The 26,423-nt window shown below is 39.2% G+C and overlaps 2 protein-coding genes across 3 annotated transcripts in view; one reads left to right on the top strand and one right to left on the bottom strand.

Annotated features, from left to right (window-relative positions):
- LOC136876048 (ethanolaminephosphotransferase 1) overlaps positions 1-13,568 on the bottom strand; it is a 261,187-nt gene extending 247,619 nt beyond the window's left edge. Inside the window, exon 1 of one of the 2 annotated variants that reach the window (XM_068228192.1) lies at positions 13,252-13,568. In XM_068228192.1, coding sequence (XP_068084293.1) covers positions 13,252-13,305 — 54 coding nt within the window. In that variant the 5' untranslated portion in view covers positions 13,306-13,568. The remainder of the gene's footprint in view (positions 1-13,251) is intronic. The other variant, XM_067149670.2, reaches the window with a different exon arrangement.
- Dpm1 (Dolichyl-phosphate mannosyltransferase subunit 1) overlaps positions 13,555-26,423 on the top strand; it is a 53,826-nt gene continuing 40,957 nt past the window's right edge. The window contains exons 1-2 of the mRNA XM_067149672.2: positions 13,555-13,751; positions 18,339-18,549. Of these exons, the coding sequence (XP_067005773.1) occupies positions 13,633-13,751; positions 18,339-18,549 (330 nt within the window). The 5' untranslated portion in view covers positions 13,555-13,632. The remainder of the gene's footprint in view (positions 13,752-18,338; positions 18,550-26,423) is intronic.

The following is a 26,423-nucleotide window of genomic DNA, read 5'->3' as shown; positions in this document are numbered from 1 at the left end:
TTGGTAAGTAGAGTCATCATCATCATCATCATCATCATCATCATCATCATCATCATCGGTTTGCCCTTCCAGCAAGCCGGGTAGGGTGTTTGAAAACGAGCGTCTTCCAAAGTTGCTTATTCGAAAGATTTTGTTGTCCATGACAGATTCCAAATTCCATCCTCTTCTCTCCACGTCTTCCCTCAGTTGGTCCATCCATCTTCTTCTTGGTCTTCCAGCTGGTCTTCTACCTGTTATTCTCTTTTCCAAATAAGCACATGGTAATCTTGTGCTATTCATTCATTTAACGTGCCCAAACCATTTAAGTCTACAGTAGATGACCTAAGTCTTTCCTCCATCGATTCATTTAGACCTAGGTTAGATCGGATCTCATCATTTTTCACATGATCAAGTCGGGTCTTTTGGAGGGCAGTTCTAAGAAATGTCATTTCACAGGCTTGAATCCTACTACAATCCTTTGATGTTAGTGTGCAGGTTTCCAGAGAATATGTAAGGATGGGAATGAAATATGACTTGTACATGGTCATTTTTGTTTTTTGTGGGACCTTCTCATCCCATAGTAGGTGTCTAACGATACTGTAAAAGTTCGAGCCTTACTCTGTTTGGTTACTCTGTTTGTTATTTCTATATCAGATCTATTACTATTACTAGCCATTACGCTTCCTAAATAACTGAACTGGTGTACTACTTCAACTTGGTGGTCCTGTATTTTTATGTTGCATTCTGCATTATGTCCGCTGATTTTCAATGCTACTGTTTGTGATGGGTTCAATTTCATTCCATAATCATCAAACTTCTTACACCATGCATTCAGATGATTTTGCACTCCCTCCTCTGTTTCATCCCATATTGCCACATCGTCTGCAAACACCAGAGCCTGAAGATCTTTATGACCTTTTCCTTTTAGTTCCTTTAAAATTGTATCCATAACTGCTATGAATAGAAGAGGTGATAACGCACTTCCCTGTTGTACTCCTTTGGTTGTATTGAACCATTCAGAGTGACCATCTCCAATACTGACACAGCTTTTGCAATTAGTATATAGCATTTGGATCTTCCTAATAAGGTACTCCGGTACACCAACTTTACTAAGACTTTTCCAAATAGTTGATCTAGGAACATTATCATACACCTATTCAAGGTCAATAAACACAATAATTAGGTCTTTTCCTCTTTCCCAGTGTTTCTCTGCCAACATCCTCAGGGCAAATATCAGGTCTGTTGTGCTTCTTTCAGCCCTAAAGCCCTGTTGTTCCTCTTCTAACATAGGCTCTAGTATATCCCTTACTCTGGCTTCAATGATCTCGATAACTTTAAGGCCGTGTGATAAGAGGGTAATGCCTCTGTAATTTTCACTTTTCCTTCTACTCCGTTTCTTAAAGATAGGAACTATCACGTATTTGCCCAATCTTCAGGTATTTTGTTATCCTTCCATATTGTTCTGAGAACTCTGTACAGCCACTGTATTCCTGGCAGACCAGCAGCTTTAATCATGTCAGCTGTAACTTCATCAGCTCCTGCTGACTAACCACTTCTCATCCTATGGAGAGCTTGCTCTACTTCTGTCCATGTAATTGGGATATCTTCCTCTACTGGTATAGTTTTCTGTCCTACATCCTCAACAGAGATCTCATTAGGGCCATTTAGGAGCTTGTCAAAATACTGTCCCATTGTATCCGTAATATCTTTCATATTGCGAACTACAGTATATTCCCCATCGGCTGACTCCAGAGCTATAACTGCTTCTTTATCTGATCTTTTGCTTTTTACTTTTCCATATATCATTTTCATATTCCCTTTACTGTCTTCTTTCAGTTTAGTTGTAAATTCTTCCAAACTTTTCTCTTTTTCTTCCTGTACAATTCTCTTGATTTCCAACTTCCTATATCTATATTCTTTTGCCATCTCTTCCAATTTATTGTTGTCTATTCGGTCACTGTTGATTCTTCTGTCAGACTTAGCCACATCAAGAACTTTTTTGGCTTTATTCCTTTTCATTATGGCTACTTTCACTTTATCATTCCACCAAGATGGTCTTTTCTCTCTAACTCTTCTGCTTGTTCTTCCACGTATTTTATCTGCACTACCAATCAGACTTGCCTTAAAATCATTCCAGTCTTCATTACCTTTCTTTGTGTCTGTTATTGGTATTTTAGCTCTGATTTCCTCTTGAAACTGTTGTTTGACTTCCAGATCTTTCAATTTCTAGTCTTTAATATGTATTTTTTTCCTTCTTGTTTACTTTAATAATAGGTTTGGTGACTCTTAGATCTGCAATTAGGAGTCTATGGTCATTATCAAGGCCCTCACTAGGTATCTTTTACATCATCATACCTGCCAACTTTCAGAAACCAAAATTAGGAAGATTTTTAATTCTTGGATTTCATAACATATATTCCACCACGGTCTAGGTGAAAAAAGGAGGATAAAAGGCATACATATCTACAGTTACAATCTGAATTGACCATTAAATTTTAAATATTAAACTAAAAAAACATAAAAATGGTTAGAAGAAAATGTACCTAGTCATTCTCATGTATGACACTTACATACAAATAATAATATTTATGTCACACCGACACATGCAACAAAATGCGTACTATCGTATTTTCTCACGTAATTAACGCACTTTTTTAGAAATAATGCAGGCGAAAACTTCGGATGCGTAAATTATTCAAGGAATTCAGACCAAAAAAATTTATTTACAATTTATTTACATTTAAAAGATACATCAAATATAATATGAACACAATTGGTTCAACTCATTTGCGGTTATCGTCATTTGGCGTAAAATTCCGGCGTGAGATTTTTTCTGAAAAGTCAACGTGGGTTTTTTTTAGTACCAACACTGGAAAATATTCTTCCCGTTACGAGCTGACCAAGTGAAATAAACATGAAGTAATAAAAGTGCAATTCATATAATGTCATAACAATGACACACTCACAAAAAAAAAAGGGAAACTGTCGAAAGAAGGACCCTGCTAGATTACCCCAAACCGTTCGTATCCAATCTTGTACAAGTGACGTGTCCATCCACCCTTTTTCTTCAATAAGGACGTGGATCACTCGCGGAAATTTTGCTTTACACATTGTTTTTCGTTTTAGAACAATATAAGGTGCAAGCTTTCTGCCATCGGCTGTTACAGCAAGCATTGTAGTACATCGCTGTTTTTCGCTTCCAGTAGCGCGTGCGATAACACTCGATGTTCATTTCTTGTAGATTGTTCTACTTTGTGGCATATGGAAAGTGATTGGCATCTGACCTGCGGTTCCTATTTAGGAGATCAAATATTCCTTCACTTTATGCTTCTCAATCACAAAGCCATGAAAATGGTTGAAATCATTTGTCGTTTTTTGGCATAATGTTGTTCTTCGTCAAAGAGAAAATCCATTTCTCTTCATATAATTAATCAAGCCTCGGCTAACCTTCAAATCCGAGACACTGATTCTATGTTCAGTGGCTATTTCTCATTCTTTAAAATACAACATTTCGTGAGAAACATCTTATCCAACGTTGTGTAACAGAATCATATATTTAAGCATATCCTCCTCTACTTGCAGAAACTTGCTGCTTTTTGGTCTGCGAAATGCTTTGCGATATTTGTTGGTCGCTTGAAGTGCACTTCTCTGTTACTGCGGTAGCGCACGTTGTATTTGGACACAGAATGCTTGCTGCCCGCTGCCCTATTCCCGTATGTTTCGGCGTAACTGATCACCGCGAGTTTGTATGATGCAGGACTACTCGAATACTGTGGACTAACAATTTTGAGATCATAGAATGTCCCGTACCCGAAACACTCGTAAAATATGTTTGCATCAGATTGGAATAGAGAGTCACTAGTCACTTCTGGGGCTGATTCTCTCACTGAACTAGTGCAGTGGGATTTCCTGCCGGCTAATAACAGCACGTTGCCCTGTATTTGGAATGCCTGCTTTTGCAATAGGAAGCCTGCTACTTGAGTAGTTGACATCTTTATTTCGAAATGCATCTGGAGCTGCGTGATGGATGTTCGAAGTTATGGGTGCGTTACATATGTGAACATTTCTTTTTCTCCACTTTGGACCCAAAAAATTATTGGGATGTGTAAATTATACAAGGGCGTTAACTATTTGAGAAAATACGGTAGTTTCCTTTATCAGACGGTAAAATGAACGGAAATTTATAGGTATCTCTGAACACTTGGAGATAATCTTTGTTACCTTTTTTTTGGCCATAACGAGAAAAGAAAATACCATAAACTGTGACAGAGACAACCACCTTAAAAACATTCAACTCATTAAAATTATGCACTTAAATAAGCAAAACTACCACATACAAAACAATTCAATATGCCCCATACATTATTAACATACGACTTTGACAGAGGGGGAAAAAAGCACAGAAACGCTAGAAAAACACGTGGCCTACAAATCCGACGAAACTGCGCACAGGAACGATGTCAACAGCGCGAACAACACAATAACGAACTCATTTTTTCGTCGCTAGAGCGTACTAGCCTCTCTTGCTTGCAGGACGATTGCCGTCCAGAATCCCCAGCTATATCAAGTGCACATGCTGCTGTGGTGAGTGGGAAACACGATACACGAAGGCAAAGGACGAAACACTCGCGAAATAAAGCATTTAAAAAATACGCTTGAAAATGAGGTTTCGTAAATTACACAAGCACATAAGAAATCATCCCTTATCCTAGGGGAAAAGTATTGGCCGTACTGGAGGTTATATTGGTCAAAAATAGGAAGAAGTAAAAATAAATCGGAAAATCAGAAGAAGAGTTGAAAAACGGAAAGTTTCAGGGTAAATCTTAAGAGTTGGCAGGTATGCATCATGCACCTTTTCTCCACTTGACTTATCTATCACTGATCTATATTGACTATCCCAGCTGTATCTTGTTATCTTGTGGCTATCCCGTTTTTGATACCACGAGTTCTTCACCAGAAGTTGGTTTTGTGAACATAGATCAAGCAGAAGTTCACCCTCCTCATTTCTATTACCAAATCCATATGGACCAGTAATTCCTTCATAACCTGACCTATCAGTTCCTACCTGGGCATTACAATCCCCAATTATCGCTATGTTCTCTTCATCAATTATGTCCTCTAGTTTTTCTAGGAAGCTTGCTTTATCGTCATCGCTACAACCCTGCTGGGGAGCATAAACTTGGATCACAATTTTGAGTTTCTCCATTTAGGCATATTTTAGCTTTGATTAATCTCTCACTGATGAATGAGACATCTGTTACACTATCAATGTTTTTATGGAGTATACAACCACTCCATTCCTTGCCACTGCAGGTTCAACACTCCAGTATAATTTATATCCGTCCTCTAACATTCTTATGTTGCAACCTTTCCACTTGGTTTCGCTTAGCCTAGAATGTGAATATGTCTACGGTTCATCAAATCCGTGATTGCATTGCATTTTCCTGTTAGAGTCATAATGTTTAAAGTACCAATCCGAAGCTTGTTTCTATGGTATCATTATTTATGAGTTTCATGTCTGTATTGACTGATTACACATATATGGATAAGAAAGAAATTCCACCTTATCAATACTGTTTATTGTAAATAACTTACATCAGTACCGGTTTCGACCCTATTTGGTCATCAGCTGACATATCATGGTTTTACATCTATTAAGCACTGGTTTGTATTACTTGTCTGAAAAGATGTTGTCATCCATTAGCATATCCAGATGTCTAATGGGGGTACGAGTTGGATGTATGTTGACATTTCATTTGTAAGTTCGTGAAAGTAAAATGAGGTTTAAATATGATTGTAAGAACTTAACCTAAGCTTCAAAACTAATTGTACATACACATTAAAAACACTAAAATCCATATATAAAAAACTTGATGGGTTTAAAAGTTCATATCTTGCGTATTCCTTCTTCAGATTTCCATGTTAGAGTCTTGTAATCATATATTTATATTGGTTGTTTTTTTTGCTCGTAAACCATGGTATAGGTTCTTGAGAATGTTCTATTTGACTGAAAGATGTATGCTTATAATAAAAACACGTCATTAAATGGTCCAATAGTGTGGACAATGACCGTATGTGGCTCAGCTGTAAACAAAATCTTGTTCTTAAAGGTTTGTAGCAGTTGATGAAACCTTGGTTTTGTGGATTTGATTGAATTTCGATTTTGGTGGTAACTCCTTCCTTGTCCTAAGGATGTGTGCGAAATGAATTTGTACTTACTGCTGTTGTTGTGGTAGGGTGGCATTCTGTTTGAGAGCTTGCTGCGTACTGCTACGCATTTGCCTGGGGCTTATGTTTGCTGTAGTGAGGGGTATGGATGGCGGGGTAGGGAGAGTGGCTATTGTGGGGGGAGGGGTGGAGCTGGGCATGTCGTTCGGCATTTTTTTGGAACGTGCTGTGTTCTGTTTATTAACTATTTTGAGGTAATCATTTATTTGGGCGGGAATAACTTTATTAAAAATGATACCGTTTTTTTCTGGAATGTCATTTATACTGTGGTTAGGATTAGCGTATTTGTCGAGGGAAATGTAGAAATCTTCTGTTATGTTGAGGTGGGGCCAGCTTGTAGATGGGTGAGCTGAAGGTCAGACAAGCACATGGCAACTCCCTGAGCTCAAGGCTGAGGGAGCGCCCGATGAATCAGTATTTTCATATCATTCTCGATGTGTTTGAATTCTTCGCTGTGCTGACCTACTGATGAAAAATGATTATGTTTTACTGCGTTTAAATGTTCATTGTAGCGGATTATGAAGTTTCTGCCTGTACGTCCAATATAACATGTTTTGCAATTGTTGCACTTGATGTCTTCATTAGTTCCAAGAGTACTTGTTGACAGGATGTTAAAAGGTTTGTTTTTTTCACCTATTCAATACATATAAATTTTATAAATTAGGAATTTATTGTAGATTCCACTTGAGACATGTTTCGCCCTTCATTGAGGGCATCATCAGTCAAAATATCACCTCAATGCCCTCAATGAAGGGCGAAACATGTCTCAAGTGGAATCTACAATAAATTCCTAATTTATAAAATTTATATGTATTGAATAGGTGAAAAAAACAAACCTTTTAACATCCTACATTCAGTATCTTCAATACGGATAACAATGATTTTTATCACTTACTTGTTGACATTCGGAATGTTCCAAGAGTACTTGTTGACATTCGGAATATGTTTCTTTCCAAGGCTCGTTTTCATTTTGAAAGCAACTGCATTGTACTCCGGTACTGACTTGCTAGGCCTAACGTACTAGAGGATTTTCTTTCAGGGTGGTCTCCCTTAGCCTTTGGCAGTCCCCTGCCTCACTGGAAGGCAGCAGCTGATGAATTTAAGTGTTATTTTCTACACAAAGGTCTCATCTTCTCCTACCTTCTAATGGAAAACACCTCTGCTCACAGCTATTGGTTTTCCCTTAGTTTGCCTGGTTTGGTATCGGCTGCCAGACACTCGGCCAGGCAGTCGCATACGGTAGCTGAATATATTCTGACCTGACATATTGGTAAGTAGAGTATTACCTTTAAATAGTTCATGGGTGTTTGTTTTCATATGCTGAGAGTTGTGTTATTTATCTGTATATGTACACTCGAGTAACCTGTGCTTTTCGCAACATGATGGTCGTACCTCTTATTTCCGTGTATGATTTTTTCCATTGTACTCTGCCGTGGTATTGCAATTGTAATCTCTGATTGTTTTTAAAAGACAGTGTATATAATTATCAGTTACGGAGTAATACGTTTCCTCTGGCCTCATTCCTAATAGCAGCTGATCGGTACTGTAGACATAGCCCACTCTAGCACTGCCTGGCTTGAACTCTATGAGTCCTCATACTTGTTGTTCTATACGGCATGGTGGTACTAATCACAAGCAATGCCCAGACCCGTGGTGTTCCTCACAATGGTACTAACCACGGGTACCGGAAACCCACAGTGAACTACTCTCTGCTGCTACTAATCACAAACCTATTGTGTACCTAATATAAAGGTACTACTCGCAAGTAAAGGCAATCCATGGTGTTCCCCGCATGATGGTACTAATCACAACTACAGGGTCTTTCACTCAAGGTGGGGCCAGCTTGTAGATGGGTGAGCTGAAGGTCAGACAAGCACATGGCAACTCCCTGAGCTCAAGGCTGAGGGAGCACCCGATGAATCAGTGGTTTGGACATATAAAGAAGATGGAGGAGAATAGAATTCCAAGACAAATGCTGGAGGCAAAGTGTGAGGGCAAGAGAGAAGAGGAAAACTTAGAACAAGGTGGATTGAATCAGTGAAGAACGGCATAAGAAAACGAAATTTAGATTGGGACAAGATCATGGAAGAGGAATGATGGAAGGAAAGAGGAATATGGATGATGATGATTGTTTAAAGGGGCCTAACATCTAGGTCATCGGTCCCTAATGGTACGAAATGAGACAAAATGAAATGACAAATTAAAAACCCAAAAACATCCACTGACCACAATTCAAAACGTGAGGACGAATGGATGGATCAGTGGAACCGACCCACAGTGCCTCACATGCACAGAAGCTGGCGTGGAACAACAGTAGTACTAACCAAGGGACTGCTTCTATAGCACAATACTCAACTGACGATACTTGTAGACAAAAGGGGTCCAAAATCCAAGTCAGCGGCCCCTCACAATGGTACGTATCGCTAGGAAAGTAGAACCATGGTCTTTGTTATGTTGCAGTACTAATCAAGAGTAGCGTAGACTCGCAGTATTCCACACATTATGGTACTACTCACAGGTAATGAAATTCGCACATGTATTACAGATCTACGCTGTTTCGCACATTGCAGCGCCATTTACAGGCAACGCAAACCTATGGTGTTCATCACATAAGGGTACTACCCACAGGGACCCACATTATCCCATGATGTTCCTCATATAGTGGGTACTAATCATAGGCAAGCCAGAACCATGGGTTCTCTCATCCCATGGTGTCGCTCATATAGTGCTACTAATCACAAACCTATTTGGTACCTAACATAGTGGTACTACATGCAAGTAAAAGCGACCCATCGTGTTCCCCACGTGGTGATACTAATCACAAGCAATGTCATGGTTCTATCATCCCTTGGTCACCCCTTTTAGTCGCCTCTTACGACAGGCAGGGGATACCGTTGGTGAATTCTTCGTCTGCGTCCCGCACTCACAGGGGGTTGTGTGTTTGGTCCGTGAGAGGTATTTTATTTCCCTCAAGTCCGCCGGCAAGCCGGGTACTACCTCTCTATCCGCCACCTGGGACGCTCGATGTGGGAGTATCACCTCTCCCTCTGCTATGCCAGCATAGCAAGTTTGTGGAGACGAAGATGGAGAAGTGCCATAAATACCCTGACCCAGCAGAAGCTGGATTTCTTTTTTTGCAATATGCTTTACGTTGCACCGACACAGATAGGTCTTATAGTGACAATGGGACAGGAAAAGCCTAGGAGTGGGAAGGAAGCGGCCGTAGCATTAATTAAGGTACAGCCCCAGCTTTTGCTTGGTGTGAAAATGCAAAACCACAGAAAACCATCTTCAGGACTGCCGACAGTGGGGTTTTGAACCCACTATCTCCCGGATGCAAGAGAAGCTGGATATGGGGAAATGATGATGAGATAATTGCACTTCAATACCAAACAAAAATGAATTTTATAGCTTATAATGGGTATTTCACCCTAAGCAATGATTCTGGCTGCTTTAAGATATTATGCAGCAGGCATTTTTCTCATTAATATCGGGGACCACAGGCCTTAAATTGCTTCCTCGAACCAAACTAACCTTATGTAATTGAGGAGTTGAATATACATAAACAGTCTCCCTATAATATTATATAAAATACTGTTGGTGGCATGAATACTGTAATTGTGGAGCATAATAATATTCCTACATAAGTGGTGTAATACGTCCAGTGTTTGTGCACTGTCTGTGATCGTTAAAGCATCAGGTCTATATCGTCCAACACCGTGATTATTTGGTTCTAATCCCGATGGTCGAAAATATTTTTACCATCAGAATGTTGGCCGGCACGGTAGGAGAGGTTCTGGTATACAATTTCTAATTATTAGATTGCGTGCAAAAAGCCTAGATTCAATCCCAAACCTCTCTGCCGTGTTTATATGGAGTGGGGGGCATTGACGCTGTTGATGATGATTCGTCCGTCGGATGACAACGCTACGCCCTGACGCATGGCTAGTGTGTACCGTCGAGGCCACTGCGTAGGCGACTTGCACTGGATGAGTCTTGGTAGGTGTGCTATTTACCACCTGATGAGCCCAAGTTAGCACACTAGGGCAAAACACTGGCAACCAGGAAGGAGTCAGCCGGAAAATTTATAAAGTCCAATAACGGACCAACTATATATTATAAATTTACTCATTCGGGAAAAATATTCAGGTTCCCTATGGGAATCAATATCTATATCATCACATAACGGAGTGAGTAGCTATAGGTCCTAACCATTTTTTTATAGATATATCAGAATCTTACTGTTTAAGCAGATATATACCTGACAATTGCCTTCTCTTTCCTCCAAATGTTTCAACAGCTTCTGTTTAGCAAAGGAGAAACAAACAAAAAGTGGAAACATTTTCTCCGTTAAGTCTCAATCTTCCATTATGGATCCTTTCCTTTCCGCTGCCTAGTAACATCTGAATACGTCGTATTGATCATTAAGGAACTCCATCATTTGAACACTGCTATTCCACCTGTTCTCTGTATGTTGATAGTCGATTTTAGTACTGATACAAAATCACTCTTTTTCAAACGAATCACTGTGCGTTTGGATGCTTGTACACCTCTTGGAGACTCTCACAATCTAGCTAATATCTTTCATTCTTTGGTTCAAATACGTGCTTTAGAATGATACTTATTCAACTGCCTAACAGGCTAGCCTTCTGTTATAGGAGAATTGTGATTTAATATTCACCCCTTAGTATGAGACAAAGGTTTTATTATCTAGTTCATGTTCATTTCTAAGAATATTAAGTCATTTCATAATGATTTCTAATTCCTCTTTAATATTTAACTCAGTTTTCCGGCAATATAGCCATGAAAAGCACTTGTTATGAAAGGCCCAACTGATATCTATGTGGTGGGACATAACTGTCAGATAATCATACCATCTGTATTTGTAAATCCACGTGTCTGCTGTAAGATAGCACTGTTTCTTAAGAATAGCCTCTTTTACTCAAGGTGAAAATTCACCCTTTACTTGGACGCGAGACTGTACTTTTTGATGGTAGTATGTCCTCAGCAGTTAGAACTCTGTACATAGCTCCCAATTTCAGCACCATGTTTGCCAGTTTAATGAAACCTTTTCTCTCCACAATTTCAAAAGGTCTTAAATCGAGGGTACAGAAAAGTAAACGTGCCTTCAAAATATGGTCCTTAATATCGGGGACCACAGGCCTTAAATTGCTTCCTCGAACCAAACTAACCTTATGTAAGGGGAACCATCTTAAGCCTGAATTTGGGACAGGTATGCCTTCTGAAAGAAAAAGTGGAACTACTTATGCACGCTAACCTAATATGGCAAAACACTGCAGACAATGAATGTAACCAACTCATTTAATAGTAAAGAGGATCCACAATTTGGGAAAATTCTACCTGAACTGAACTTTACATTTTACGAAATGTTTCAAACAGTTAAATTCTCACTTAGGTTTGCTATCACCTGTTCTTTGTTCTCTAATGCCATTTGATAACCCTGTAAGACTTCTTTTCACACAGCTCACTCTTATGTTCCTTATCCACTCATGACAAGACAAGCGCTGGCCAGTCCGGAGAGCCACTCCCGACTTCTAGATAAACATCTTTGAAAGCACCGGTATAGCAGTGATGCATGACGCTTCCGGCATTTTGCACAGTGAAACGAGAAGTTCTGACATACGTAGGATGAGCTTGTGCTTCGGACAGACTACCGGCCCGTTGCTAATCTCTAGTTTGTGTGTGTGTTAATTCATATTTCTGTCCTCTAGGAAATGTCAATAGCCTACATTAAGTTACTTAACAGCATAAAGTGAAGAATGCGTATGTGTCTGACTGAAGTTTGAATTATTCACAGTTTGCAAAATTGTCCATGCTGCTGTTAGATTTTTACATACCATATCCATCCTGCCCGTGTTCTGCCAATCATTTCTTCATAAGATATTTCAAACTACAGATAAATTGTTAATTTTGAATAGATGAAATTCAAGCCCCAATTTATACGCCCATAAATGAAAGAATGAGAAGTAATGGTCACATTCACATCCAATGGACAAGCAGTAAAAAATGTACAGCTCCCACCTAAGTTCTCTTGACCAATCAGTGGCAAAAACTTTATTTTTCCAACGCAGATGTGACCCACAACCAATAACATTTATTACTTCAAATAACATAATTGACTCTTCACTTTTGCAGAAGAAAATTTCTTATTGATGGACAGAATGATACCTAATAATCGAAAATATGGGATCTTCAACTATTTATATAAATCTCAGATTATGTGGGTGACCTGAATTTAGCATAAGATTTTTGTTTTCCTTTCCCATCATTATACTACAAATGTAGGCTATTGCTTGCTAGGGAAGTTGGTCCTTAAATCATAACCTACTCCATACAATGCCAACCCAGTCATTTCTATTTCAGCCAAAAGTTGTTGGTGTATTTTAGGTACTACAGTATCATAGGATGTATGGCATTTCCCTGGTGGAAAGGCGCTATAAACTGTCGGTAGGAGACGGTCCGCGGCCCACAGACATCCTATTGCTGGAGGATTCCGGTCTTCGGTTAATATTCTTCCAACATCAAATTGACGAACGACTTACATTTCCAAAGTCGCCCTATATTAAAAACAATTTTCTTGTATTTAACTTATATCAGTACCTAAAATCAAATATTGGAAACATTACGACATAACAGAAAATTGGAAAAATGCGAGTCATCGAGCATGGCGATGTTAATCAGTGGAATATTACGTATATACACTGGATTATCAGGAGATTTAGCACTGACCTTTGACATTCATAAATGCTGGAAGTAGGCCAATAGTAGTTGTATGACTCAAACTTACAACAGCGTGCTCGTAATTAGCAAGGAGATTAAATGAACGGTAACGTTAATACAATGATTTGTTATTTTGACACAAATAAGCACATAAATAGCAAAATTCCCTTAAAATTGATAGAAACAATACACTTACCTAACCTCAAAACATCTACTTGGACGATAGTAAATAATAGAAATTAAGGGAAATTAACCCACCGATAGATGAATATATTTTTTTTTTAATATTGTAAGTTAAGTTACCTTGTAATTTTCGAAGCCTGACAAATGCTCCTGCGTTAAATATTGCACTTCCATTTTTAAATGTTTGTAATATTTTCACTATTTCAACTACCATCAACTATATATAGGAACAGAAACAATCACGTCTTTCTGCATAATCCACAGTCCTCTGGTTCACACAACACATAGCAAACTACAATTAACTTCACAAAAGCATTAAAACACAGCTACACAGCTAGTTCACAGAGGCGTGTTTTGCTTCATACCGCTTCATACGAAAGTGAATAACAAAACACTATCGCTCTGCGTGATTTCATTCATCGCTCATCTCCCATCTCATGTGGTTGTTTCACGTGTGGGCCTACTGTACTGTATTGTTGAACGAGTCGGAATTTTGACAACATGGCAGGTGGGGATGCGCAAGTTACCGAGAATAAATATTCCATATTATTGCCAACATATAATGAACGGGAAAATCTTCCTATCATCATTTGGCTACTTATTACATACATGGATAACAGGTATTGTCGAACTGTTTTAATTCTCCGTGATGCTAAGTAAATTGGGTGTTTCTGTCACGAAATGTAAAAGACTGTCTCTGCCGATCATAACAATATTATTTCAACATTATAACATTATTCGAAGTCGAAAGAACTGAGCTCACCAGACACAATTCTTGTTTTAGATGTTAGTTGGCCGTAGAGTTATATTTCAAATGTATTGAATTACTTGGGTCAATAGGTTATTTGGAGCATCTTCCTCTACATCCTCCCACTTACGGTTAATTCAGCTTCATTATTGTAATAATCATTGTGGGCAGCGTTCCTACAGGCTACTTATCTTCTGTCCTCATATTCAGAATTTACTGTATATATTTCAGTTGCATTACTAGTACCAAATACAACCATTCTGCTCTCTTTGGAGTTCATCTCTGTTTCAGAATAGGGTAAATCTAGCTTGAAAAGACGTGCTTCATCTCAAAAGCCACTTAATGTCATTATCGAAAGCAAGTGATTTATCGTACATTTTGTCTTCCTGCTGGTGAACATGGAAGTATTAACTACTTGGTTTACCTATTATACTTGTACTGCAAACTGTATATAATTCTGAAGCAATTTTAATTATGTCAGGTTTTCCATGTTGTGACACGAGGTACAGTTTGAGGTTTAAGTGGCCGTTATATATATTTTTTTCCTTGATTCGCAAGGTTGTGATCTAATTACATTTCTACAGACTTACTTCCATGCAAATCTTTTTCTCTTTTTATACGTTATCACCTGACTTCACATTTGACCTGTGCAATATCTGTTTGAGGAAAACATGTACTTTTTCAGTGTTGTTGAAATACTTTTATTTGAGTAACAGTTCTGTTCTGTAGTAGAACATTTGCTGAAGAGAGTTCTTCTTGCCACTCTTTCTGGAAGAATCTTTATCCCACTGAGGTCCTGAACTTTTTTCTTTGAACTACTGGCTCAGAGGCACCAGTCAGAGTCTCTGTTATTGCATCTGATGAAAAGATCAAGAATTTTGCATGATATTCTGAGAAAGTTGACCATAAAACGTGAGACAGTGCTTCCTCGTTTAAAGGGCGAGATTTTCAAATTTAGAGTACAACTCTGCATTTGACATCAGGTGATATTTACCCTTAGAATCTTGACATATATCAACAGTTTCCTCTGTTTTGTTTGGATTATATCTATTTTGCATGGTGAGCATGGGCATACACGGCTTCTGGACGTACTATTATGGTGTAGTGGGTGGTATTTTGATCTGGCCCTGGGCTCGTGAGTTTACAGAGGTGAAAAGCTGTTCCGTTGTTTGGCCTGATCTCTCCAGCATATGCTTAGGCCTACTTAAAATGAATGCAACGTGTGATTTTTCGTACTTGGTTTTGGGAAATGCGGTGGTATTATGGTGTTCGGACATCATTACTTCAGTTTTTTCAAAGGAAACTGGAGACTTACAGCTTCAGCTACTTGTAGGCCTAATGTTTCAACCTAGATTCAGGTCAGCAAGGTGGTTGAATCCAGAGCCCACCCTGTGTATGATCATCAACAGTATTCTGTAAGTCGTCTTTGCTGTACGGGAGTGAATGAACTCCGGATATCTTATCATTAGTCGGAAATAAAATATATGAAAGTAGCGAGAATTACGACAGGAAACAATGGCATGAGGGTACTCAGAATGAAGGGAATAAAGGCTAAATTAGGAATAAACTTGATGGATGAAGCTGAACATATAAACTAGCTTCAGTGGTGAAGTCACGTGAAGTACTACTATGGAGCGTAAGAGAAGTAGAGGGAGACAATGAGACTCAGTTTTTAATGATCCAAGTCCAGAGCTGTTTGAAAGAGAATTATGCAGGCACTTATTGCAGGCTAAAAGCTGAAATAGTCTGTAATGAAGATTTATGTTTGTTGTTATTATTATTGTTATTTTTTCGTACATCCCAATAACTTTTATAGTTTTCAGAGACGCCGAGGTGCCAGAATTTAGTCCAGTGGGAGTTCTTTTACGTGTTAGTAAATTTACAGACACATAGACGTATTTTAGCACTTTCAAATAACACCAGGCTGAGCCAGGACCAAATCTGCCTCAGCCCGGCATTATTATTATTATTAAATTTCTTTAAAAAAATTATGATTGCATTTTGGATTCTCCTAACCCCGAAGTCCTTATAAAGAGTCTGGTTATGAAATAACTGCCTGACTGTGTTCCCAGTGTTAATATTGTGTAAAAAATTTATCCTCAGCTCCTATCAGTCATACGATATATAAAATAAAAGTTCAGCTAGAATACCAGCTTACTCTCAGATACAAGTCCAGTTGCAGAAGAATCAGCATGGCATATCATAAGGTGTTGTGCCTTTTCCTACTGGAACTTTCAAACTCTGTCGTCCCTTTCATGTGCCTGATCATTGTTCTTGTGGAATTCTGCTTCACTTAGGTCTCATCTAAGTAATAAACATTGTGAATTTCGTTCATATTTCATGCATTGATAGAAGAAATGTCATTCGGACAGAAGCAAAGTCCTGCTTGTTTTGACGTTCCCTGCATAGAACGATTGTCAAAATTGTCAGTTCCTGTCGCTTGTTTTGGTTCTGTATGTTATTTTGTAGATCTAAACTGCACGCCTCCATTTGCTGGTTCATATAATTTTATCTCATTCTGATGGACTTGTATAATAATAATTACCAATGGCGATGTCGCTGATGCCCGTCTGAATTGTTTAAGGCAGGGATGAAAAGCTTTTACTGACTAGTGTGAAAGTCTTGTTTAATAATTTTTACTGTCTAGTGTGCCATCAGTTAATTTCCTGTGAAATCATCATGAAACGCCTAATTTTGCTTCATTTAGGTATTGCATTGCATTGTGTTTACAGTGCACTATGTCTTCAGGTGTGGGCTAAGTTTATTAGCATTTATGGCCTCCGAACTCAGCAACATGCTGCATCCATAACACGGCATGGTCGACTGTTGCCAACAGCATATCAGGTGAAATCAGAGTGACATGTCATCATATGCTAGCCTTTAGATCAGGCTGAGACCGAACATATCCCTGACAGACACGATCTTTTCAAATATCCCCATAACCAGAAGTCGCATGAATTTAGGTTGGGGACCTTGAAGGCCACAAATCTGGAAAATGCATAGAGATAATGCGGTCGTTACTAAAGGTTTCTCGAAGCAATTCTTTCACCTGGTGAGCGATATGTGGTTGCATGAAAATAACGGTGTAGTCACGGTTGCATTCCCGCAAAGCTGGATCGCACGTTTCACAAGGTGGTCCCTATAACGTGCTGATGCCACTGTATACCTAACAAGGCCACAAGGGGTCATCTCCTCAAAGAAAACGGGACCGAGAATGAAGGAGCTTGTAAAATCCCACCAAACAGTCACGTAAGCTGAATGCAGTGGTTGTTCCTGCATAACGTTTGGAGGAGTCAAACTCCATATGCGACAGTTCTATGCATTCACTGCACCTCCAGAGTAAAATGCGCCTCGTCAGTCCACAGAATATTCCCTGGCCGCATGTTGTCCACTTCCACGCACGCCAGAAACCGAAGGGCAAAGTCACGGCATTATACAACATCTTGGGGTTTCAGTTTGTGAACAGTGTGAAGTTTGTAAAATATAAAATGTGCTGCAAAATCTTGTGAACTGTTGACAGGGGTAGCGACAGCTTGAACACTGGTTACAGAATTGGGAGAATGTGCTGCACGGACTGCTACAGCAACATCGTCTCCCAGGTTCGACACCTAATTCCTCAGCCCATTGCCTCTGCTGTTGCTGCCATTCTGATGAAACAACTTCACTAGTAGTGAATAGGCATTACGTTTCACACGGAAAAGTTCAACTTTCTTATGTTACCATGAAGATTCACTTCACAAAAGGGATCAACATGCATCACCAAGCAACCGACACAACGCAATTCTACCGGAAGAACAGTTTGTCGTTAGAGTTACGGAATATTGCACGTTCTGACAACTTCGTCATATTTTTGTCTGGTGGCAAAACTTGGAACTAATCATTTTTGTGGCATAATTTGCTAGCGCAAGCATATGTACGAAATTTGAGACTGCTATAAGCATTACAGCCCATGCTGTACCGTGCTGAATACCATAACTTTAATTGTGGACACCCGGTACAAATGTATGAAGTTTGCTTAAAATAACACACAATAAAACACATTTAAACATTAAAGTTAAGAGAGCCACACTGTTACAAGTCATTGAAATCATGTCAACATCTCACAAGTTTTTTTATGTATCAATTTAATCATATAATTCTTTCTCTTTTAAAGAAAATATAAGTGCATTAATGTTACTAAATGATTTTTCAGAACATTTATATATGTTTCAAGACAACATTTTATTGATTCTCTTCACATTAATGTTTTATTGTGTGTATTATTTTATGTACATCATACATTTGTAGCTGAAGAAAGTCAAACTTGTCCTACAACCTGTGATTCATTGTATGTGTTAAAAATTGTAAAGTGTTGGAAGGTGGAAAAAATATATTGTTCCCAAAAGTCGATACGGAACCAAAAATTGAAATTCGTCAATTGTAATCAGAAACAACTTACAACACTTTCTGTTTCTTTCAGTGGTTATAATTTTGAGATAATTATTATCGATGATGGAAGCCCAGATGGTACACTAGAGGCTGCTAGACAGCTTCAGGACATCTATGGAGAAGAGAAAATTGTTTTGCGACCAAGAGAAAAGAAGCTAGGCCTTGGGACTGCCTATATACACGGCATGAAGCACGCCACTGGGAACTTCATAGTTATCATGGATGCTGATCTGTCTCATCACGTAAGTAGCAATTTGGCTTTAAAAAGTCGTTTTTTCACAAGAAATTCGTATGTTACTGAAAGAACTCAGTAGACAATGTTATACTCTCTCTTCATTTTACTCCTGTCTGAGTATCGTGACCCAAGCATGGTCTTGTGCTTTTCGAGCAAGAATTTTTAACAAAAATATTCTTCTTTGTGGATCGTCTTCATAACCTTTTACCATTAATTATTGTGGCCAAAGAATTGTAGTATTTTCTATTCCACGTCATGGCTGTCCGCATCTTCACTGTCCATACATTCCACCAGCTCTTCTCATTCTTCTGAGTATCCTTGCTTTTGCCCTTCCATAATGTGAGTCATAAATTAATATTGGACTCTTGGTGACGTAGCAAACTATAAAATGTAAAATAAAAGTCATGCACTAAAACTTATTGCACTTGACTGTTCATCTTACGCATGTTGATTAAGACATCTGACTTTGCAAGAGGAAATTGAAATGAAAACCTGCACAAAACACTTTATCGAAGTTCTGTAATACAAAGATACCAGACCAGAGGAGACAAACCTCGCAACACACACGATAGAAGTAAAAATCACCACCTCAGAAGTACGGTAGAAGATGTCACAGCAGCAGGCCCGGATCAAGTCTTTATGAGCACTTGAAAGCAACAGAGGACTTAAACCACAATCTTCAACACTTGCATCAAACTACAAAGAAGACCAGAGACCTGGAAATGATCAATGTTGAAAGTTCTTTACAAAGGCAAATGGGATGCTGGTATAGCCTTTGAAAATACAGCCCTTTGATATTCACGTCCATCCTAACAAAGAAACTTTGGTTTTCACAAGAGGAGATGTACATTACTGGGGTAAAAAATCTAACAGATGAAATCATGGAAGCAAAAGGAGAAAAAATGTGGGAATTAATTCACAGTGTTTGTAGATTAATGTAAGGTTTTTGATCTACTGGACAGGGGCATTATCATGAGAAAACTAAAGGGACGTATCGGACAAGATCACCCAATTGCTTTAATAATCCAGAACGGAAAATCTTTGGCGAAGTTTGTAGAGATGGAATCTGGAGGAAAATGAAATTTCAGATATTGTCATGCTCAAAAAATCTTGGACACCTTTCGAAAAAGGCGCTTGAAATTCTATGGGCATATTCTCAGAATGAGCAAGAATAGAAAGACTATAAAAGAATTTTCAACCTTGTCATTTCACTGAAAACCAAGAACATATGGTTTAGTGAAGTAGAAACAGACTTCCAGGAAATCAACATCACTTACAAAAATTACACAGGATCGATATAAATTCCAAACACTAATCAATAATCACCAATTTGCAGACGAAAGCAACACCAGAATCACTAACACCGGGATAGAAGAACGCTGGGAAAACCCAAGAAAACTGAAGAGATTTTTGGAGAAGAAGAAAGCAAAAACATCGGCTAAATGAGTTCAACTGCGCTCACTAGGCAGGCATAACGATGTTAAAAAAATATTCATCATCATTATCATCATCAATGTCCCACTCCAGTCACCCGGGTGCTCCACTCCTTTCATTCCTTCCACTTTTCCTGCTCCATTACTTCCGCCACATCCAATCCAGCTTCTCTAATGTCCCTCCAAATCTGATCCATCCACCTTCTTCTCAGTCTTCCAACTGGTCTCTCTCCCTTAACTTCTCTTTCCAATTCCCTTCTTGCTACCCGTTCCTTTCCCATTCTTTTTACATGTCCGAACCATCTCAGTCTTGCTTTCTGTATGTTCTGTACTAACGGTTCTACATTTAGCTCTCCTCTGATTTTTTTTTTTTTTTTTAACTCAAGGGAGATAGGGTCATCTTCCCTATCCTTCACTGAGTAATTCTTGTCTGGCGCACCCACGTTGCGGGGATGGGTATCATCCACATCAGTAGGCTGGAGTGAAGGAGAGCTAAGTTTAAGCAGGGACTCAGTCTCACGGGGTATAATGTGGAACCCATGCCCAGGGTTACAGGTGAAGACCTTAACAGTATCTTAGGCAGAGAAGACCACTTTACAAAGCAAAAAATTAAATGTATCCTCCTAATTCAATACAAAACATATTCCATCATTAGATGGAGCAATAAAATTCAAACTATCTTCAGTATCTATCTATCTTCAGTAAAATAGGGGGGGGGGGTTAAAGTAATCTACATAATATATTCTTTCATTATGTTCTTAGCACATCTTTAGCTTATATTATGTAGATTAATGTAACCCCCCCCATCTTATTTCCCTGAAGATGGCTCAAACGAGCCAAAACATGTTTGAATTTTATTGCTCCACCTAATGATGGAATATGTTTTGTATTGAATTAGGAAGATACATTTCATTTTTTGCTTTGTAAAGTGAAAACTGTCAATACAGAATGATTCCAATATATTGTAAGAAGAGAAAGAGACCTTCAGAATGGCGAAGATGGTGGATGAGGCAACCCATCCTCTCTGGGGAAAATTAGAAGAGGAAACCACTGCCTTGTGGAGAAGAGGGATCTTCAAAGGCTAAGGGATTAAACCTCGAAAGAAAATCCTCAGATGCGTTAGGCTTAGCAGATGAGTAAATTTGTACTTGCTTTCAACTACAATACAAGTCTCGAATGGAAGTTTTTAAAAAATATTGAAAGGTGGAATATTTATATAATTTTATTTAAAGGAATAATTATTTTATTATTCAAAGTCAGTACGGAACCAATATGATATTCATCAATAATTTTAGTAAGAAGGTAGTGACACTGCCATGAGAATTTGTCTAGACCTCAAAAAAAGGAATGCTCACCCTACTAGAACAGACTGTCCACTTTCCGTGGACTGGTCTGATGCAGTTCTCTTTCATAGTGAGCCTAGGTCATCACCAACATAGCTTGGCCTTCCTTGAAATCTGCATCTCTCCTCACCCCTACAGTGCCACGTTTCAGACAGTGACTAGGCTTCTTCTGCCATGTGCTGTTCCAGTTGATGAATAAATCTCCATCCAAGAGGCAGATACAAGGGAGAAACAAACTAATCAGTTACATATTTTCTTGCATTATCAATGACTTTCTGCCAATACAACCGTATGTTTTCAATTCCATGCCTCAAGAAATCTGCTGGTATGAAATTAAAGTTGTCAAGCTGAGTTCAAGAAGAATTTTCATTATAAAAGGAGTTTCCTTGTATAAGAATTATAATTTCCTGTGGCTATTTCTAGCCGGTTACAGTCCTTGTGCTTTTGGTTGAGGCACCATACACAACCATTAACTCGGCTCAAGCGAGATAGGGTCACCTTCCCTATTCCTCCACTTGAGTAATTCCTGTCTGGCGCGTCCACGTCGTGGGGGTGGGCACCCTACACTTCAGTAGGCCGGAGTGATAGGATGGCTGAGTTCAGTCGGGGACCCAGTCCTGTGGGGTATAACACAGAACCCATGCCCAGGGATACGGGTGAAGACCTCAACGGCAGTGAAGGCGGAAGTGAAAATCACTGGTACGGCGGATCTGGCGGAAGAGGCAATATCTGATCCCTGAGATCTGACTCAGGGCCTTTTGCCTTGCAGGTTGATAGGGGACTATTAAAGGCTAAGGGAGATAACCCCAACAGAAAAATCTTCGGAAGTGATAGGCCCAGCAAGTCAGCTTCTGAATAATTTGGAATTGCTTTCAAAACTAAATGACATCCGGGAGATAGTAGGTTCGAATCCCACTATCGGCAGCCCTGAAGATGGTTTTCCGTGGTTTCCCATTTTCACACCAGGCAAATGCTGGGGCTGTACCTTAATTAAGGCCACGGCCGCTTCCTTCCAACTCCTAGGCCTTTCCTATCCCATCGTCGCCATAAGACCTATCTGTGTCGGTGCGACGTAAAGCCCTTAGCAAAAAAAAAAAAACAAACTAAATGAGGCCTCAGATGGAAATATTGTAATCACCAGAATAATGACTCTAGTTCCCTCATTGGTAATGATATTAATGACGGTTCAATACTCGATGCTCCATCACAACCAAAGAGGAGAACACACAAATCTCGATATGAGACTGAAATCAAAATTGCCACGCTAAACATTCTGACACTAACTGGCAAAATAGAGGAATGTGTAGACTTAATGAAAACAAGGAACATAAACATACCGGGACTCAGTGAAACCAAGTGGAAGGGAAAAGGATCAAAGGAACCCAGAGAGGGATACTATCTATTTTGGTCAGGTGGAGATCAAGCAAAAAATGGAGTTGGTGTTGTTATGGATCATCAAATGAAAGATCATGTAGTAGAAGTAAAATATGTTTCTGATCGGATTCTTCACATAATGCTGAAATTGGATTCTTCCCAGAACATCAACATCATTCAGTGCTCTGCACCACAGACTGGTTGTGAAGATGAAGAAAAAGAACATTTTGAAGAAGACATAGAGGAAAGAATAAGAGGAGATGGAACAATTATCATAGGGGATATGAATGCTCAAGTAGGAACTGTGAGAGATGGATATGAAAGTATTCTAGGAGCACATGGATGGGATCCACGAAACCCGGAAGGAACTAGACTACTTGACCTCTGCCTGAGGAACAACCTTATAATAGGGAACTCATGGTATCAAAAACAAAAAAGCTATAAGGTCACAAGATATGGATGGGTTGGAAAAAGTGAATCTCTTATAGATTACTTTTTGATCGAGAAACAAGTACAAAATAGACTGTTAGATGTAAAAGTGATTCCTAGTGTCTCCCTGGAAAGTGATCATAGACTCCTCATTGGATACTTAAAGTTTAACAAGTTGTTTTTGTTTGAGTCATCAGTCCATAGACTGGTTTGATGCAGCATCCATGCCACCCTATCCTGTGCTAACCTTTTCATTTCTACGTAAGTATTGCATCCTACATCTGTTCTAATCTGCTTGTCATATTCATACCTTGGTCTACCCCTACCGTTCTTTCCACCTACACTTCCTTCAAAAACCAACTGAACAAGTCCTGGGTGTCTTAAGATGTGTCCTATCATTCTATCTCTTCTTCTCGTCAAATTTAGCCAAATCGATCTCCTCTCACCAATTCGATTCAGTATCTCTTCATTAGTGATTCGATCTATCCATCTCACCTTCAACATTCTTCTGTAACACCACATTTCGAAAGCTTCTATTCTTTTCTTTCTGAGCTAGTTATCGTCCATGTTTCACTTCCATACAATGCCACGCTCCACACGAAAGTCTTCAAAAACATCTTTCTGATTCCGATATCAATGTTTGGAAGTGAGCAAATTTCTTTTCTTAAGAAAGCTCTTCCTTGCTTGTGCTAGTCTGCATTTTATGTCCTGCTTACTTCTGCCATTGTTAGTTATTTTACTACCCAAATAACAATATTCATCTACTTCCTTTAAGACTTCATTTCCTAATCTAATGTTTCCTACATCATCTGCCTTCATTCGACTGCACTCCATTACTTTTGTTTTGGACTTATTTATTTTCATCTGGTACTCCTTACCCAAGACTTCATCCATACCATTCAGCAACTTCTCGAGATCTTCTGCAGTCTCAGATAAAATAACAATATCATCGGCAAATCTCAAGGTTTTGATTTCCTCTCCTTATCTTTATCTTATATTTATCTTTGATTTCTTTTACTGCCTGTTCTATGTAAACATTGAAAAGGAGAGGGGACAAACTGCAGCCTTGCCTCACTCCTTTCTGGATTGCTGCTTCTTTTTCAAAGCCCTCAATTCTTATCACTGCAGACTGATTTTTATACAGATTGTAGACAATTCTTCGTTCTCGGTATCTGATCCCTATCATCTTCAAAATCATAAATAGCTTGGTCCAATCAACATTATCGAATCCCTTTTCTAGATCTACGAATGCCATGTACGTGGGCTTGTCCTTCTTGATTCGATCCTCTAAGATCAGGCGTAAAGTTAGGATTGCTTCAAGTGTTCCTACATTTCTTCTGAAGCCAAATTGATCTTCTCCCAACTCAGCTTCAACTTGTTTTTCCATTCTTCTGTAAATAATACGTGTTAAAATTTTGCAGGCATGAGATACTAAACTAATGGTGCGGTAGTTTTCACACCTGTCAGCACCGGCTTTCTTGGGAATAGGTACAACAACGTTCTGCCGAAAATCTGATGGGACTTCTCCTGTCTCATACATCTTGCACACTAAATGAAATAACCTTGCCATGCTGGTTTCTCCTAAGGCAGTCAGTAATTCAGAGGGAATGTCATCAATTCCAGGTGCCTTGTTCCTATTTAGGTCACTCACAGCTCTGTCAAACTCTGACCTCAAAATTGGGTCTCCCATTTCATTAGCATCAACAGCCTCTTCATGTTCCAGAACCAAATTATCTACATCTTTACCTTGATACAACTGTTGGATATGCTCCTGCCATCTTTCTGCTTTGTCTTCTTTCCCTAAAAGTGGCTTTCCATCTGAGCTCTTACTATTCATACACCTAGATTTCCTTTCTCCTAAGGTTTCCTTGATTTTCCTGTATGCAGCATCTACCTTTCCCAGGACCATACAGCCTTCGACATCCTTGCACGTCTCCTTCAGCCATTCTCCCTTAGCTACCTTGCACTTTCTATCCACTTGATTCTTTAATCACCTGTATTCTTTTCTGCCCTCTTCATTTCTAGCATTCTTGTATATTCGTCGTTCATCAGTCAGGTCTAGTATCTCCTGAGTTATCCACTGATTCTTAGTTGATCTTTTCTTCCTTCCTAACATTTCTTCAGCAGCCCTACTGACTTCATTTTTCATGACTCTCCACTCTTCCTCTACAGTGTTTCCTTCAGCCTTTTCATTTAGTCCTTGTGCAACACTTTCCTTGAAACAATCCCTCACACTCTTTTATTTCAACTTGTCTAGATCCCATCTTTTTGCATTCTTTCCTTTCTTCAATTTCTTCAACTTCAGATGGCATTTCATGACCAACAAGTTGTGGTCAGAGTCCACGTCTGCTCCTGGGAAAGTTTTGCAATCCAACACCTGCTTTCTGAATCGCTGCCTAATCATAATGAAGTCTATTTGATACCTTCCAGTGTCTCCAGGTCTCGTCCACGTATACACCTGTCGTTTGTGGTGTTTGAACCACGTATTGGCAAGGACTAAATTATGATCAGTGCAGAATTCAACCAGCCGATTTCCTCTTTTGTTCCTTTGTCCCAATCCAAATTCTCCTACTGTACTACCTCCTCTTCCTTGGCCTACCACTGCATTCCAGTCTCCCATCACAATTAGATTCTCGTCACCTTTTACATATTGTATTAAATCTTCTATCTCCTCATATATTCTTTCGATTTCTTCATCATCCGCTGAACTAGTGGGCATATAAACCTGCACTATTGTGGTGGGCATTGGTTTGGTGTCTATCTTGACGACAGTAATTCTGTCACTATGCTGGTCGTAGTAGCTTACGCGCTGCCCTATTTTCTTATTCATTATTAAACCAACTCCTGCATTTCCCCTGTTTGATTTCGTGTTGATAATTCGGTAGTCACCTGACCAAAAATCTTGTTCTTCCTGCCAACGTACTTCACTTATACCAACTACATCTAACTTTAGCCTATCCATCTCCCTTTTCAGATTCTCTAACCTACCACAACGATTCAAACTTCTAACATTCCACGCTCCGACTCGCAGAATGTCAGTATCCATCTTCCTGCTGATCGCCCCCTCTCGTGTAGTCCCCACCCGGAGATCCTAATGGTGGACTAGTTTACCTCCGGAATATTTTACCCGGGAGAAGCCATCATCAGTACACCATTCATACAGAGAGAGCTGCATGTCCTCGGGAGGTAGTTACGGCTGTAGTTTCCCGTTGCTTTCAGCCGTGTAGCAGTATCAACACAGCTAAGCCATGTTGAGTATTATTACAAGGCCGTATCAGTCAATCATCTAGACTGCCGCCCTT

Source organism: Anabrus simplex, chromosome 6, assembly GCF_040414725.1.
Source record: "Anabrus simplex isolate iqAnaSimp1 chromosome 6, ASM4041472v1, whole genome shotgun sequence".
In the NCBI taxonomy this organism is placed as follows: domain Eukaryota; kingdom Metazoa; phylum Arthropoda; class Insecta; order Orthoptera; family Tettigoniidae; genus Anabrus; species Anabrus simplex.
The sequence above is the reverse complement of the archived record's forward strand: the minus strand, read 5'-3'. Positions and strand labels throughout refer to the sequence as shown.